The following is a 13,777-nucleotide window of genomic DNA, read 5'->3' as shown; positions in this document are numbered from 1 at the left end:
CACATTCCAACTTGTCTGCACTTAGTAATTATGGATGTAATTACACCTCATCACACCCTATCTGACAGCTCTCTACTATGGCCCCAGCTGTACAGGCACAGAGGCTCTCTGGGCATGACAGGAGGAAGCTCAAGAGTAGCTGCTGTCTGGGTGCAGCAGTCTCTGACACACTGCATCTCAATCTCCAAGTGCAAGGTTGCATTTTATAATTTTTTAATTCAGTAAAATAATTTATAACTGGACATATATCCCCAAAATAAATCATTATCCAGGGAACTTCTGAGAAGAGTGAGAAGAAGAAATTTCACTTGTAATTGACAAACAATAATGTTGTAACTGTGTATTAAAAATATAGTATATAAGCACAGGATGGGCCAGTACATACGACTGCCATCGATGAAGGTAGAAGTTGTAGGCAAGGAAACTTCTTGCACTTTGGGTGAAGCAACAGCAACAGGTGGCTGGTTAATTCTGACTCCTGTGAGAAAGATAGGAGGAGAAGAAAAAAAGGAGAAGAAAAAAATATTAGTGAAAGCCCAGGAAAAACTAATGTTACGTCTACAGATCAATAGTTCCCTAGATTAAATCTAGGACATGCAGCTTTGCAGCATCTGCTGTCCTTTTTGGACAAGGCAAAGAACAGGTTACTGATGAGCACTGTGCTGACACAGCAGTGTTCCACTGCAATGCTCCTACATGGTGTTATTCAGATCAGAGCCGTGCACTGTAGCCTGCAGACAGAGCGGGATCAGCACGATTGCTGTCCCTAGGTGGAGAACAGGACCAGGAAAGGGGGCATGACGCTATCAGGCTTTGCCTGAGGAGGGGGAAGACTAGAGAGCACTGAAACACAGTGAGCAAGACCCTTAGCTCTACTTCCTTAAAACCTCTGATAGATGCCAAGATATGAAACATGTCGGTATGACTGGACTGCCAGACGTCCTTGACAAACAGTAACTGAGAGACTGTTTGATAAGAATTCTGTACTTGTGTTGAAGAAATTAATTATATCAGCCAACTGATTTACCTGGTTTGACTGTGACATTTACAAAACCTTCACCAAAGGCATTTTCACCAGAAACTGTGACTTTGAAGGCATAAAGTCCCACTGACAACTGGATAAACACAAAACAAATAGGGTTACATGTTGAATTATACAAAAGAAGTATGCTTAAATCTGACAATAACAGAATAAATCTGGATGTCTGAATCCTCAAGCTACTTTTATAAACACATACATAAAAAGCCATTAGTCACTGACTGGAAGTGTGGAATATGAAGCAAACACCAAGGATTTTTACTCTATCTTAGAAAATTATCAGAGCACTTTAAGACACTGGCATAAATTTGATGACACAAACAAGTGAAGAGACTCAGGATGGCTTGAAGCCATTTGAACTCCTTGAATCAAGGTTCCCTTCCCCACAGGTTACAGTTCTATGAAAGGACCACACAAACATAATGAGCCTGAGCTTACAGCTCACTTACATGAGAGAGCTTCAAAGTCTGGCTGTGTCTGTGCTCCATTTCCCCACTATAGTCAGCAGGGTGACTGATTAAGCTCCACTCATAGGTGTAAGCTGTTTCTAAGAGCAATAACACAGTGTAAAAACAATCAGTTTTGCATTCAAGATAAGCCCAGAAAACAAAGAAACCAAGTTCACCACTCATCAGATAAAATGCTACAGTATGAAATCATGACTGCTACTGCTTAAGCCTGTAAAATTAAGCAGTAGGACCACATGTTAAACTCCCAGTGTGCTGCAACTTGGTAAAGCAGCAAGGATGTAATGGACTTCACAAATAATTCACTTCTTTACAAAAACCAGCTTCATGTGAAGCCGATGTGTTTTACGTAGCTACTTACAAAACATTTTTTTATCTGCTCCTGCAATTCAGAAGCTGGTAGTTTTAAGGCAAATGTTGCATTCAAAACCTACTTCCCCCTCTTCCCCTGAGCTTTACAGCAAAATGCTATAAACTAGGCCACGTCATCTTTTGGTAGAAATTACAGGCTTTCTATTGAACCATTTGGCTAGTAAGTTCAGGTTCTGAAAGTAAAAGCCACTTAAAAAAAAATCATCTTTAAAATACAACAGAGGAAATTCTCTCTGTAGTTACAGCCCCAAAAGAGGCAGTATCAGAAATGAGAAAAATTGTTTTATCCTAAGTGGTGTATGTTCACATAACTCAGAACTTGTCTGCATTTACAGGTTGGTAGTATGTGCACCTCCTTGTGTACCAAGGCATTCAACTCACCTGTAGATGGTGGTGGGACAGCAAAAGCATTCAGTTCAACCTCATTTTTGGGTAGCATCACTTGTATGTTATCTCCAGCAGACACGGTAAGTTCTTTAACTGCATATAAGACAGGATGAGTACACTATGTTATAACAGATGGAACTGATATAAATTTAGTATCTTCAAATATGATTTGCAATGGATTAAGTAAAATTTGGCAAGTACTCTACAAGAGAACAGGCAATGAAAATTAATAAAAAAATTCCTTAATGCATTATAAAATAATTATGTATTTAATCCTGGCTGTGATTCCCTCACCTTTTACCAAACCAAAGTTTTTTTTTTTCTTCCCCAGCTATGAAGTGTCATTTTCCCTACTTGTGTTTTAGAGAAAAGCATTCTCATTATTCCTTTATATCAGAGGTAACAATGCTCTGCATAAAGAATTATGCATTTTTCTCAGTAACTGAAGTGCAGGAATTAAAAAAATACAGTTACAGAAGACAAAAAACATACTAGAACTTTCATATCACACTTCCACCAAGAAGTACTACTTCTATGTTTGTGTGGCACTTGTAAGGCAAGTTCCACTGTCCATCTTGTGCTCCTTGTAAAAAATCCACTTGCATGGCAGGGCAAATGGTTATCTCACCTGAAATGCACATTCAATCCACTTGCTATCTAGTTCTAATCTGTGAAAACTGTTTTCTCTTTCAAAAAATGCTAAAATACACAAATACAGCCGCCAGCAGAAACACACCAAAGCACAGCTTAGGGAAAGTTTGCTTAGTCCTGTATTTCAAATGTTTTAAATGTCTTTCTTTCAATATTGGGAAACCACAGAACGAAAGTTCTCCAAAGGCAACATTCACTAGTATCTAAATGTCCAACTCAGAAGAGATGCCAAAGAAGCTACTCAGCAACGGCAGCTGATGGGTCTAAAAATGTATGAAGTGAAGACATTGACAGCACACTTTCTGTCACTGCTACCTAAATTCACCCAAGGCTTCACAATTGATCGTGGGAGTTGCCCTAGACACCTGTGGAGCAAACGTTTGCACTTGGACCTTCACATGAGATGATAATAAAATAGCTAGAAGAGGGTGATGGCCAAAGGAGAGAAGGAGGGACTGTCACTGAGACTTTCTAGACAGTGTGGCTGAGAACACACAGACTTCAGGCAATCCCTGTATAAAGCAGTACTTAAAGTGAGATTCATCTCAACTTTCCCTTCAGCTTCTTATTCCAAACTCCTTTTTGAGCTCTCTTCAACCTCCTCCTGTGAAGAAGGAGGAGGAAGAGCTGCCTAGTCAACAGTCAATGGTAATGATGATCCATTGCCTTGGAGAGGAATCTCTTGTAGCTCATCTCTTCCCGTTATCTTCTATTTCTATCCTGGCTGGCAGGTTGCATTTTGGTAGAGGGTGTCAAGAATGTCTCAAACCAGACTTTCTCTACCAGGAAGCAAAGGGCTTAGCTCTCCATATCCCTCAGCACATCAGGAGTGCAGAAAAACACACATCTGTGCTTCTCATGGCCCTTCTAGCCCTTTGTCAGTGCGCACAGGGAGGTAGGAAACTCAGCAGGAGAAAGACGATACATGAACATACATACAGAATTCAACCCAACTATAGAGGGCATGACGGTTAAAAGTCCTTTTCAAAATAAAACCTTTTGTTCTGCAGCTGTAAGTGTGATAAGCTTCCCCACAGTTTTGAAATTAGAGCAAAACTTTGTTTTCCCAGGATTTGGAGGCTGTGTTCTCCCCTGTTAAGGGCTGAGCTTCCTCAGGTCCCACTTATGTTGCTGCATGGTATCTGGCAACTCTGGATAGGCTTCTACTGCAGAGTTTCTGAGAGGGAACAATGTTCTGAAGAGTCACACCAAAAATAACAATATGGCTAGAAGAGACTATTCTGAAACCCCAGAAAACCTCAGGTATTGCTCACCAAGTTAAAAAAAAAACCAACCTAAATAATTTAAAACAGGCTCTTGAACTCTGCTTTTTACTTTGCCATATTTGTTTGAGTTGTCATTTCCCATTACTGGTGGACTTGGTCAGAGTTTTGCCTCAGAAGGAACCGGCTAAAGGGTCAGGAGTTTGCAGTGTTACTGTAGGTCTACAGGTTTAAAGTGGGATAATGTAACATTTGGATAAAGAATGAGTTCTTTCTAATAGCAGGTTGGAAACCTGACAGTAAGAAAGCCATCCCCACCCTCTGTCCAACCTGCAGGTACCCCTCCGATCTCCAGCTATGTGGAAACATTACCTGGTTTAGCAGCCATAGCAGGTGGTGTGAACTGCTGCATGGGCTCAGATGGTGCAGTATTAGTGGGAAGTAGCATGATCCCACCTTCAGTGGCATTCTCTGGGACCACTGTGGGAATCTGGGTTTTCTCTGGCATGCCTGGGGAGAAATCCAATTTATCTGAAGAAGAGGAAGGTGTAGCAGCCTGAAAAAAGGAATTATAGGAAAAAGTTGTCGTGAGACATTTTTCACATTTCTAGATTTAGAGGTGTGCTGTTTTTTAACAGCACATAGGATGACCCCAGTGATTTATGTTACTAGGAGATTTTATTCACATACAGAATACCTATCAAACAAGGACTGTTTTTCTTCCAAACAGGCTTTGTAAGAAATGCTAATAATTTTCCAAGTTTCAGATGCAGAACAGTGTAAGCTACAGTCATGAGGTAACCTGGAACACAACTAAGGCTACCAGTTCTCAAAATATTAAAAAAATCAGGGTGACAGGTCTAAACACAGTCATAAACCTTGAAAAGCCAATGTCAGAAAGTGTGTGTGGCATTATTGTCTTTCTGCCATACACAAATATAACAGAATCATTGCTTCTTACTACATCTGCTCAGTACACCAGCAGCTCATGCCTTTTTATCTCCGCAGCTATAATAAAACACCCTACATGTCTCTGCTTCAGGCACCAAGCAACACTGCCTCACCTTGTTAGTAAATCAGAACTGCAGTAAAGGACATGGCAAGTGTGGCACAAATAACTCAGCACTGGGCTAATCTTGCCTTTCAACAACACATTACCCTCAATGGACCAGCAGGTTTTCCTTAATATTTTCAAGACTTATTTCTGATCTAATAATTAGGGAAAAGCATTTTTCCAATTCTGGCTACCATGTGTGGCACATAAAGACACAGCAAAATACTCTTATTTGTACATTTTCTATTAACTGAAGAATAGGATTATGAAGGTTAGCAAAATGCACTTATATCACAAACAGCTGAGGTGGAAAGGGCCCTTTGGAGATGGCCCAGTTCAGCCCCTGCCCTTAAAGCAGGGTCAGCTACAGCAGGCTGCTCAGGACCAAGTTCAGTCTGGTTATGAGTATCTCCAAGGACGAAGAATCCACCTCTCTGTAAAACCTATTTCAGCGTTTAGCCATCCTCACAGGAAAAAAGATGGGGTTTAGTGCTTAACTAAAATTCCTTGTCTTTGATTTTGTGTCCATTGTATCTTGTCCTGCCACTGAACAGCACTGAGAAGAGCCTGGCTCCATCTTCTTCACACCTGTCAGTTATTTATACACATTTGTAAGACCCCCTGAACCCTCTCTACTCAAGGCTGAACAGTCCCAACTCTCTACTTCTCTTTGCATTTCAGGTGCTCTACTTTCACTTTGCGGTTTGCTTCCCTAGGAAATAAGGGCAACTCTGCCTTCTGGACAGGAGGAAAAGCTTCCTGTGCAGCTGGGAACGTGAAATGCCAGGGACTGTTCCTTCCCAGCCTGAGAGGAAACAGAGAGCATGGAAGTCATCTGCAACTCCATTTCTGCCCTCAGTAAAGGACAGAGAGAAAAGATCCCTGTGCAGTGTCAGAGACTGTGGCTGCCCACCCTTGAGGATGCCAAGGACCACACCAAGGTGCCAGCTACCACACCTTTGGGTGAGTCCATAACACAGACAATGCAAGCACCTTTGTGGTCACACCTCCAGCCCTGCTCCACATGCAGACAGTAAGAAGATCTCTCTGAGCAGCTGGGACACTGATAGCAGGATCAGGGACTGCAGCTCCTCTAAAGCAATGCCCTCAGGAATCTCACCTTTGACAACGTCGTGTACAGCAAGAGCCTTGGGCCCATCCTGCTTTGTATCTTGACAAAAGATCTTTCCTACAGACAGGTCTCCTTTACATACTCACTCCACCCCACATCTTTACAAAAGATATTTTTCCCCACACTTGGGCAAACCACAGCATTCTTTCGCTTTCCAGATTTGAGGGATTTGAGCTCTACTTTCCTGAGCTTCTTCTGGCTTCTTTCCTCTCCTGATCCTATGCCAATCCATCAGCTGAAAAGCAGCCATCATGGCTTAGTAGGACAGATGGAGACAAAGTCACCTCAAATGTACCTTTCCAGGGTGCTTCTTCTGCAGTGGCACCAAACATCACTTCAGACAGCAAGCCTAGGCAAGACACTTCTGTCAGAAAAGGTGCCCTGTGGCACTGTCATGTCTGAAGTGGTGTCACAGCCAAAAAGACAGCTTAAACTAAAAATGTTAGCAGGCAGCAGACAATTGGGGCATGGACAACACCAGAAATTAATTTCTCAGGCAGAAACTATTACTGAGAGATTTGCTGAACAGATGTGGAAGGCAAGATTAACCTAAATTCCAGCTTGGGAAGTGAAAAGAAAAGGAAAGAAAATAATTCTTTCTGGGAGTGAGTAGGGTAGGCAGTTCTGTTGGTACAGGCTTTGTGGGCTGTTTGCTTTTGCCCTTTTGTACAGCCACTATTCCTTGATACAAACACACCAATGGTGAGGGCCCGCATCCTTCAGTTCAAAGGGTTTGACCTGAATGAAAATCTCTTGAGAATTCCAACAGAAAATGAGAACAACCCTATAATACAAAACAGAAAAAAAAAATTGATACAGTTTCCTGGAGAATCTCAAAGTTACAGTGCAGGCAACAGTATCATGCCAAGGGGGTCCTTTCCCACTTCCAGTCACTGGCTGACCCTGTAGATTGGGTACTATTTCTTTTCCCCTCTGTGAATGGGAAGGATAAACCCAACCACGTTTCCTTACTTCATCCTGATCCTGCAGGCAGCCCCACTTTCCCCCAAAAGGAAGTGTATTCCTCAAGTGCTCCTAAAGACGATTGTGACTCTGGTGAGTCAAGGGCTCCTATGACTGCTTCTCCAGCACTGTTTCCTTCATGTCTCTGCTCATAAGACTACCACATAACTGCAGTACCACTTGCTTTTCCTCATTTATCTGGAAAACTTTATGGAGAGCAGCTCTGTCAGCAGTGAAACTGCTCTTTTGCTGGTCTGCTTCTCCTTGCTTCTCTGCTTTCAGTCTAATGACTTCAAGCAAGTATGACCTCTACTAACTGTGTAGTTGGGGAGTTGCAAAAAGAGCAAACCATCACACAGTATAACATGAAGTACAGACTTCAAAATAGAAAGAAAGGTAAATTTAAATATCAAACCATCTTTCAGGGGTTTTATAAATCCTCCATGGATCAAGTCAATGTATTTTTAACCAAACAGAACTGTTTAGCTTCTGCAGGCCTCAAAACTGAAACAAAGCCAAAACAAGAGATGAATATCTCTGATACTCAACTCAACTGTGTTCTAAGTCTTAAATATGAACTCGGAAGGCAAGCCAATCAGACATTAAAAGGCTCACCATCACACAGAGTCTGTCAGCCATCTTAAGGTTTCTTAAGTAGAGATTTATGCATTTTGACTGCACCATTATCCCTGCAAATACAATAAGCACAAGAATCAAGTCAAACCTTAGCTATTGTGTAAATGTTCAAAACATTGCAGCATCAACACAGCAGCAGCTAGAATGTGACTAAACCTGAAAAACCTTACTTGGCTTAGCAGTTAACTTACTTGGCTTAGCAAGTCAGCAGTTAACTGGGAATTTTAAAAGACAATTAATACTTTGCAGATATCTCACTTCAAGGATGGGCAACACTGCAGATTTCTGTTCTGGGCATCTGGACAACACATACTCTGTACAGATTGTGGTGGCCAATTGACCAGTGGCACAAGAGACAGAGAGGCCTCTTGGTAAGACAGTCTCTGGTGCCACAGACTTATTGGTTATGGAGAGGGAAAGGAGCCTCTCCCAGGATGCCTTGGTTGGTTGTGTAATGTACCCCAGCTCTGCTTCCCCAGCTGGCTCCTGGTGTTAGCCACACTCCTGTACTTAAGCTTGAGCTGTCACGTGCTTGGGGTCATTTGCCTCTAGAAACCTTCACAAATTGTAGCAATAAACTGCTTTCTGTGGAACTCTACGCAAGGACCCTTCTCAACTCCTTGCCGTCGGCTTAATATTACCGAAGCCATCCCTGCGTCGGTGCGTTCATGCGTGAGAGCCACAGAGCCATAGGGGACTCAGCAATAAGTGGCGCCCAATGTGAGGCGCCATCTAACCCTGCCCCTGCCCGGCTCCGTGGTCCCGCGTGCCCCCGCAGAAGCACGGGTGGGTTCACTGTTATAGTCGGTAGCAAAGCGTCGAGAAGGGCATTTGCGTGCGTTCCGGCAGGAGCATTCATTGCTTCTACACTGTCGAAGGTTGCAGAGGCAAACACCAACATGATCCCAAAGCCCGCAGTTTTATCCAGGGGCAGGGAAAAGGCAGGACTAGGGAACAGGGACCAAGGGGGAAGCTCTGGGGGAGTGACGAAGGGTAGAAGCTGACAGCCAGCCGGGGAACTCAAACTGGGGTAGATTAACATAACATAACAATGCATTGTGGGAGAAGCCTTTTTGGTCACCCTAACATGAAGTGGTTCCTGTGGTACTAGGGACTTGTCTTACTGAGAACGCTCTGTCCCTTGTAATGTATATTCACTGGCCACCACACAGATTTCTGAATGTATTCATGTAATCGAGCTGCCAGAGAGTGACAGTCCATAAGATCACTCTGAACTCTGATGTAAACCCAACAGTCAGGTGACTCACATAAATGACAAGCCCCATATTCTCTCTCCCAAGTCACATACAGAAACTCCCTGCAACTGACTGCATTTATGGCAAGGATGCTCCAAGGGCACAGACTCCGGAGGTCTGTGTTTGGTCGGTTTCTCAATTTAAAATCTCTGTGCAGGTCCTTGCTCAAAGAACACAGCACCTGAGGACACCACATCCTGATGACTACTGTGAAGGGAGGGAATTGCATTTTTGCCACCTTGCTCTGTCTGGCTTGTCAAAACAGCTTTGTCTGGAACCTGCAGAAGGGAGTGCGTCAGCACAGATCCAGGAACAGAGATACAGAATTGCCGTGGCAGAATTAAAAGGATGACAGCAAAACATGTGCAATGAACAGGGTAATTTATTAAACTTAGTAGCAAGCATGATTTTAAGACCTTCATATTTTCATAATCTATACAAAACCACCACAGTTTGAGAGGTTGTTTGGATTATATACCAATGAAATAAACTATTCGGAGACCTCTCGGCATTTTTAATCCAGTATAAAAATTTAAGTTTCCTTCATAACAAAACTTCATTTTCAAAAACCAACTTTTTTCAGAAGGAAACACAAAAATGTGCTAAGCAATCCATATGAGATTAGACTAAAATGTCTCCTTGCTGGAGAAAGAGACACATAAGAAGGAAATCTTATCATCAGAGTATATCACAGGGCAGCTTTTATTTCACTGGGGTGACAAGTAAAGTTCCCAAACCAGAAAAACTTAAGTCAAGCTGAAAATTTGTGTTAGGCATACCTGGCGGGGCTTAGGCGGCAGAGGGCTGGCTCTGGTCCCAGGCAGTTTGGCAGTGGATGGAATCAAGCCACCATGCACCAACACTGCAACCTCTCAAACCTAGTTAAAAAAGGGCAACAGCCACTGTGGGCAGGGGGCACAGGAGGATGGGGGGGGGGATGCAACACAGGAGACACAAGAGGAAACATCTGGAAGTGAACATTCTTGTGCACAGGGCTGGAGATGCCCTCTTGGAAACAGGCACTCCATGCCACCTCCCAGGGAACTGAGGCCCACAAAGAAGCCCACACCAGTACAGATGAAACGAAAAGGAAGGAACAGTGGCAGAAAAGAGAAAGAAGTGACGAGTGGCAAAAAGGAAACTACCATGCACTGACCCCAACCTCCTGTGCCACCTGTTTTCTCACCAAAGTGACTGTGCATAATCTGCAGTGAAAAGAAGGGGAGTGGAGACTAGGAAAGGGAGAGGAGATGTCTCTGGGCTGAAGCTGATTCTAGGGAAGGCGAGGGAAAACTCTTTGCTAAAACTGCTCAACATCTCCATTTCTCCACACGTCTAAATTCAAAGGATTCCCACCTAGGAAACAAAGGCTTCTTAGGCTTTGGCAGTTTCTCAAAGCTTTCTGCTTCCCCAGATTCTTTCTCTACATTAAGAGAGAGCTTTTAGATCCATTTCTAATTACATGTAATGAACAGCTTTCAATGTTATCCCACCAACCCTCTTTCTACAGCTCTGCTCACAGAGCACATCCCAACCACCTTCTAACTACACTTCTCTTACCAGTTCTTCAGCATCATTATCAGCTGTGGCTAAAGACTGATCCAGGTTTGGAGTTTCATCCCTTCTGCACTGAAAGCAGCAAGCTCATTCCTCAGCCTTTCTATTGGAGTTTCAGTGGCTGTGCTACCATAATGTTAGCATAACGTGAAGATCACACAAGAATGACTCCTCTGTGTCCCAAAGAGAAACAGGTTTCTCTCCATTTCACTTTAACATAAACTCTCATTTACACAGTCAGTGTACAAAGAGAACGCAAAAATCTTTATATTCTGGCTGGAGTGGCAAAATCAAAGTAGAAATCTACAAAGTAGGCTTGGCCATAAATCTATTTATCACTGCTGCAGGATGTGAAATCTCAACTTTCATAAAATGGTATTCACATGATCCCTTAGAGACAGGGAACAAACTTGCTCAGCTCCGACACATAGTTTAGGTGAACTCAGAGTTTTATGACTCCTCTAAGACACAAGGCATAAACAGTTCAGTCAGCAGGGATCCTGACAATGGACAATCTCCCTTGTGATTCCTCCAAACAGATCCCACAACAGGCCAAAGACTGCTCTACTGAAGTCCATGGTTGTGACCCTGCTTCCTGACTTATTCCTGCCCCTCCTAGGAGCTTCTACCTCATGCCTGCATCCCTAACTAACCCCTTGCTTCCTGAAAGGGTAAGGTTCAGCAGAGCCTCTCTCCTTCTCAACTCCTCTAAGCAACTCAAAGCAATAACCTTCTTGAAGTCATCAACCTTCAGAAACTTTCTGCATTGCTTGTGCTCTGCTCTCTTGCCCTCCCAGCAGGTTTTGGGGCGGCTTAAATCCACCATGAGGACCAGGGCTGTTAATAGGAGGCTTCCAGTTACCTGAAGTCTTTATCTGTTTCTTAAGACTTGCTGTTCTCCATACATCAATCACCCCCTCCCAGTACCGCAGCTGTCACAGATTTCAGGCAACTTCTTATTTGCTTACATTTTTCTTCCCTACAGTAACAGCAATAAATTACCATTTTTACAGCAAGAGATACTTGCTGTTTACAAAATCTGGTGGAATTTAGAGCAAGTCAGCTAACACTGATTAATTTCCTCTTCCCTCTGGCAAGGGGAGTCAAACCCAGGGAATGTTGAATTTACAGCCTGTTTCAACTTTCCAATTGAACCCACCCTGTTCTTAAGGAACCGAGGCCCCATTAGTTTCAACTGATCAAACTAGTTGGCATAAATAGAGAATAGGCACCTGTTACATAAATAGAGAACAGGTGCATCTTACTTATACTGACTTTTGTATTGAACTTTAAGTATTTAACTTATTTTTCTAATTATCAGACTCAAGGATTCTGAGAACAGAAACACCTTATCCACTTCATCCTGCTGCACATCATGGTCCAAAACTGCTACCATCCCTCCTTACGTACCATGCCTCTCCCATGTCTAAAAAGCATTATAAAAATTAACTCAGCACTTACATCTGTAACACTGCTATGCATTAGTAGCATGAACCACATGAAGCAGGCCTAATTTTACTGATGCAGGAGTTTATGTTTCCTGCTCTTGGCCTTTGGATGCCAGAGGGTCTACTAGTACTGCCCTGCTAACATCTTCCAATGAGTCACCAGGGGTCAGAAGTGAAGACCACTGTAACACTATTACACCAGGTCCAAGTTCATTCTTTTGTACACTTTCAAGGAAACCCCACAGAGCCCTAAAAGGAACTTTACTCCTTATCATCTGATTAAAAAAAAAAAAGTCCTTTAGTGATTCACCTCCCTATTAATCAAATCCCCTTCAGCCTTTTCTACAGGTTAAGAGGACTGTAAGTCATTTGAGAGTTGTAATATTACAAGGCAATAACCTAAGATTTTCAAAGATTTGAAAACCAAAATAATTGCCAAGTAATTATTCCTGCCTACTTCCTGAGGGGCAAACATACCTCTTTTTGCAAAGCATCCTCAGGTTGTGCAACTGCTTCCCTTCCAAATGCTTTCTCAGGGAGTGGTGTAATCTCCGGGAGGGATGACAGCCTCTCTGTGGAGTGTTCATTGATGGAAGTCAGTTCAGAGCTGTTTTTATTCAGAAGGCTTTCCACTTTCCCAGCCTCCCCTTTCTTTTCAGCAAAATCTTCCTGGTTATCTCCATCATCACCTGTGGAAGTGTTGAAGCCATTTCCACCTGCCACCATCAGGCCCCAGTCAGTATAATCCATACTGTCCTTCTGCTCATGTTTGATGCCCACTTGAAAGGGGTCCTGCTCCAACTCTTTGTAATCATCAATGTATTCAGGTATCTCCTCAAGGCTGGGATCTTTGCCAAGCAGAGATAGCTTCTTCAGGCTACTCACTTCCTCAGACGGCTCATTCTGGAGTCCCACAGAGTGGACCATGCTTGGAATCACTTGCCCAAATCCTAGCAGTGATGCTGGCCTCTGAGAAGGCCTCAGTACAAAGGTAAGGTAGGACTTCACAGTTTCAATTTTTTTAGGTTCACAATTGTCCTTGTGCTGGCAGTTCACGATGTAACAGCGCCGTTCAAACATCCAGGACAAGTCACAACCAGAGAGGTCACAACACGCTGCGATGCACTCAGACACTGACAAAGCGTGAGGAACTCGCATGATTTTAGTGGTTTCTAAGTTGGGAGATATTACTGCACCTGAGTATGTGGCTCCTTCTCTGCACTGCTCACAGCTGGAACCTGAAACAACATCACCAACATAAGGCACAGCACTACAACCAAGCCATAATATAGTTTACTGTGACCATAAGTGGCTTACAAGACAAAGACAGGTGGTACCCTGTTTAAAAAAGCTCATTTCCTTTCACTAACATCACCACTACCTTTTTGAGCATGTCCCTTTGCAGTAATATTTGTACTATGGAGGATTTTTCAGTGTAGGATCTTGATATATTTTTCATAAGAACCTTTTACTCCTGGGCTACAAATTCAAATACACAGAGATGAAAACAAATTGCCAATCCTCAAAAACAAGAACAGAGCAGGGAACACAAAGAAACCCAAAAAAATCATGGTGTACTTCCATTACTCCCA

The 13,777-nt window shown here is 43.0% G+C and overlaps 1 protein-coding gene across 1 annotated transcript in view; it reads right to left on the bottom strand.

Moving 5' to 3' along the window:
- Positions 1-13,358, bottom strand: part of KIAA0319 — a gene marked incomplete at its 3' end in the record, with an annotated part of 31,921 nt that extends 18,563 nt beyond the window's left edge. Inside the window, exons 1-6 of the mRNA XM_082289674.1 lie at positions 12,663-13,358; positions 4,512-4,695; positions 2,260-2,358; positions 1,489-1,586; positions 1,028-1,115; positions 386-478 (exon numbers count right to left, since the gene is read on the bottom strand). Coding sequence (XP_082145800.1) covers positions 386-478; positions 1,028-1,115; positions 1,489-1,586; positions 2,260-2,358; positions 4,512-4,695; positions 12,663-13,343 — 1,243 coding nt within the window. The 5' untranslated portion in view covers positions 13,344-13,358. The remainder of the gene's footprint in view (positions 1-385; positions 479-1,027; positions 1,116-1,488; positions 1,587-2,259; positions 2,359-4,511; positions 4,696-12,662) is intronic.
- Between the last annotated feature and the right edge of the window lie 419 nt (positions 13,359-13,777).

Source organism: Coloeus monedula (genome assembly GCF_965178545.1).
Source record: "Coloeus monedula genome assembly, chromosome: 1".
NCBI classification, from domain to species: Eukaryota; Metazoa; Chordata; class Aves; order Passeriformes; family Corvidae; genus Coloeus; species Coloeus monedula.
The sequence above is the reverse complement of the archived record's forward strand: the minus strand, read 5'-3'. Positions and strand labels throughout refer to the sequence as shown.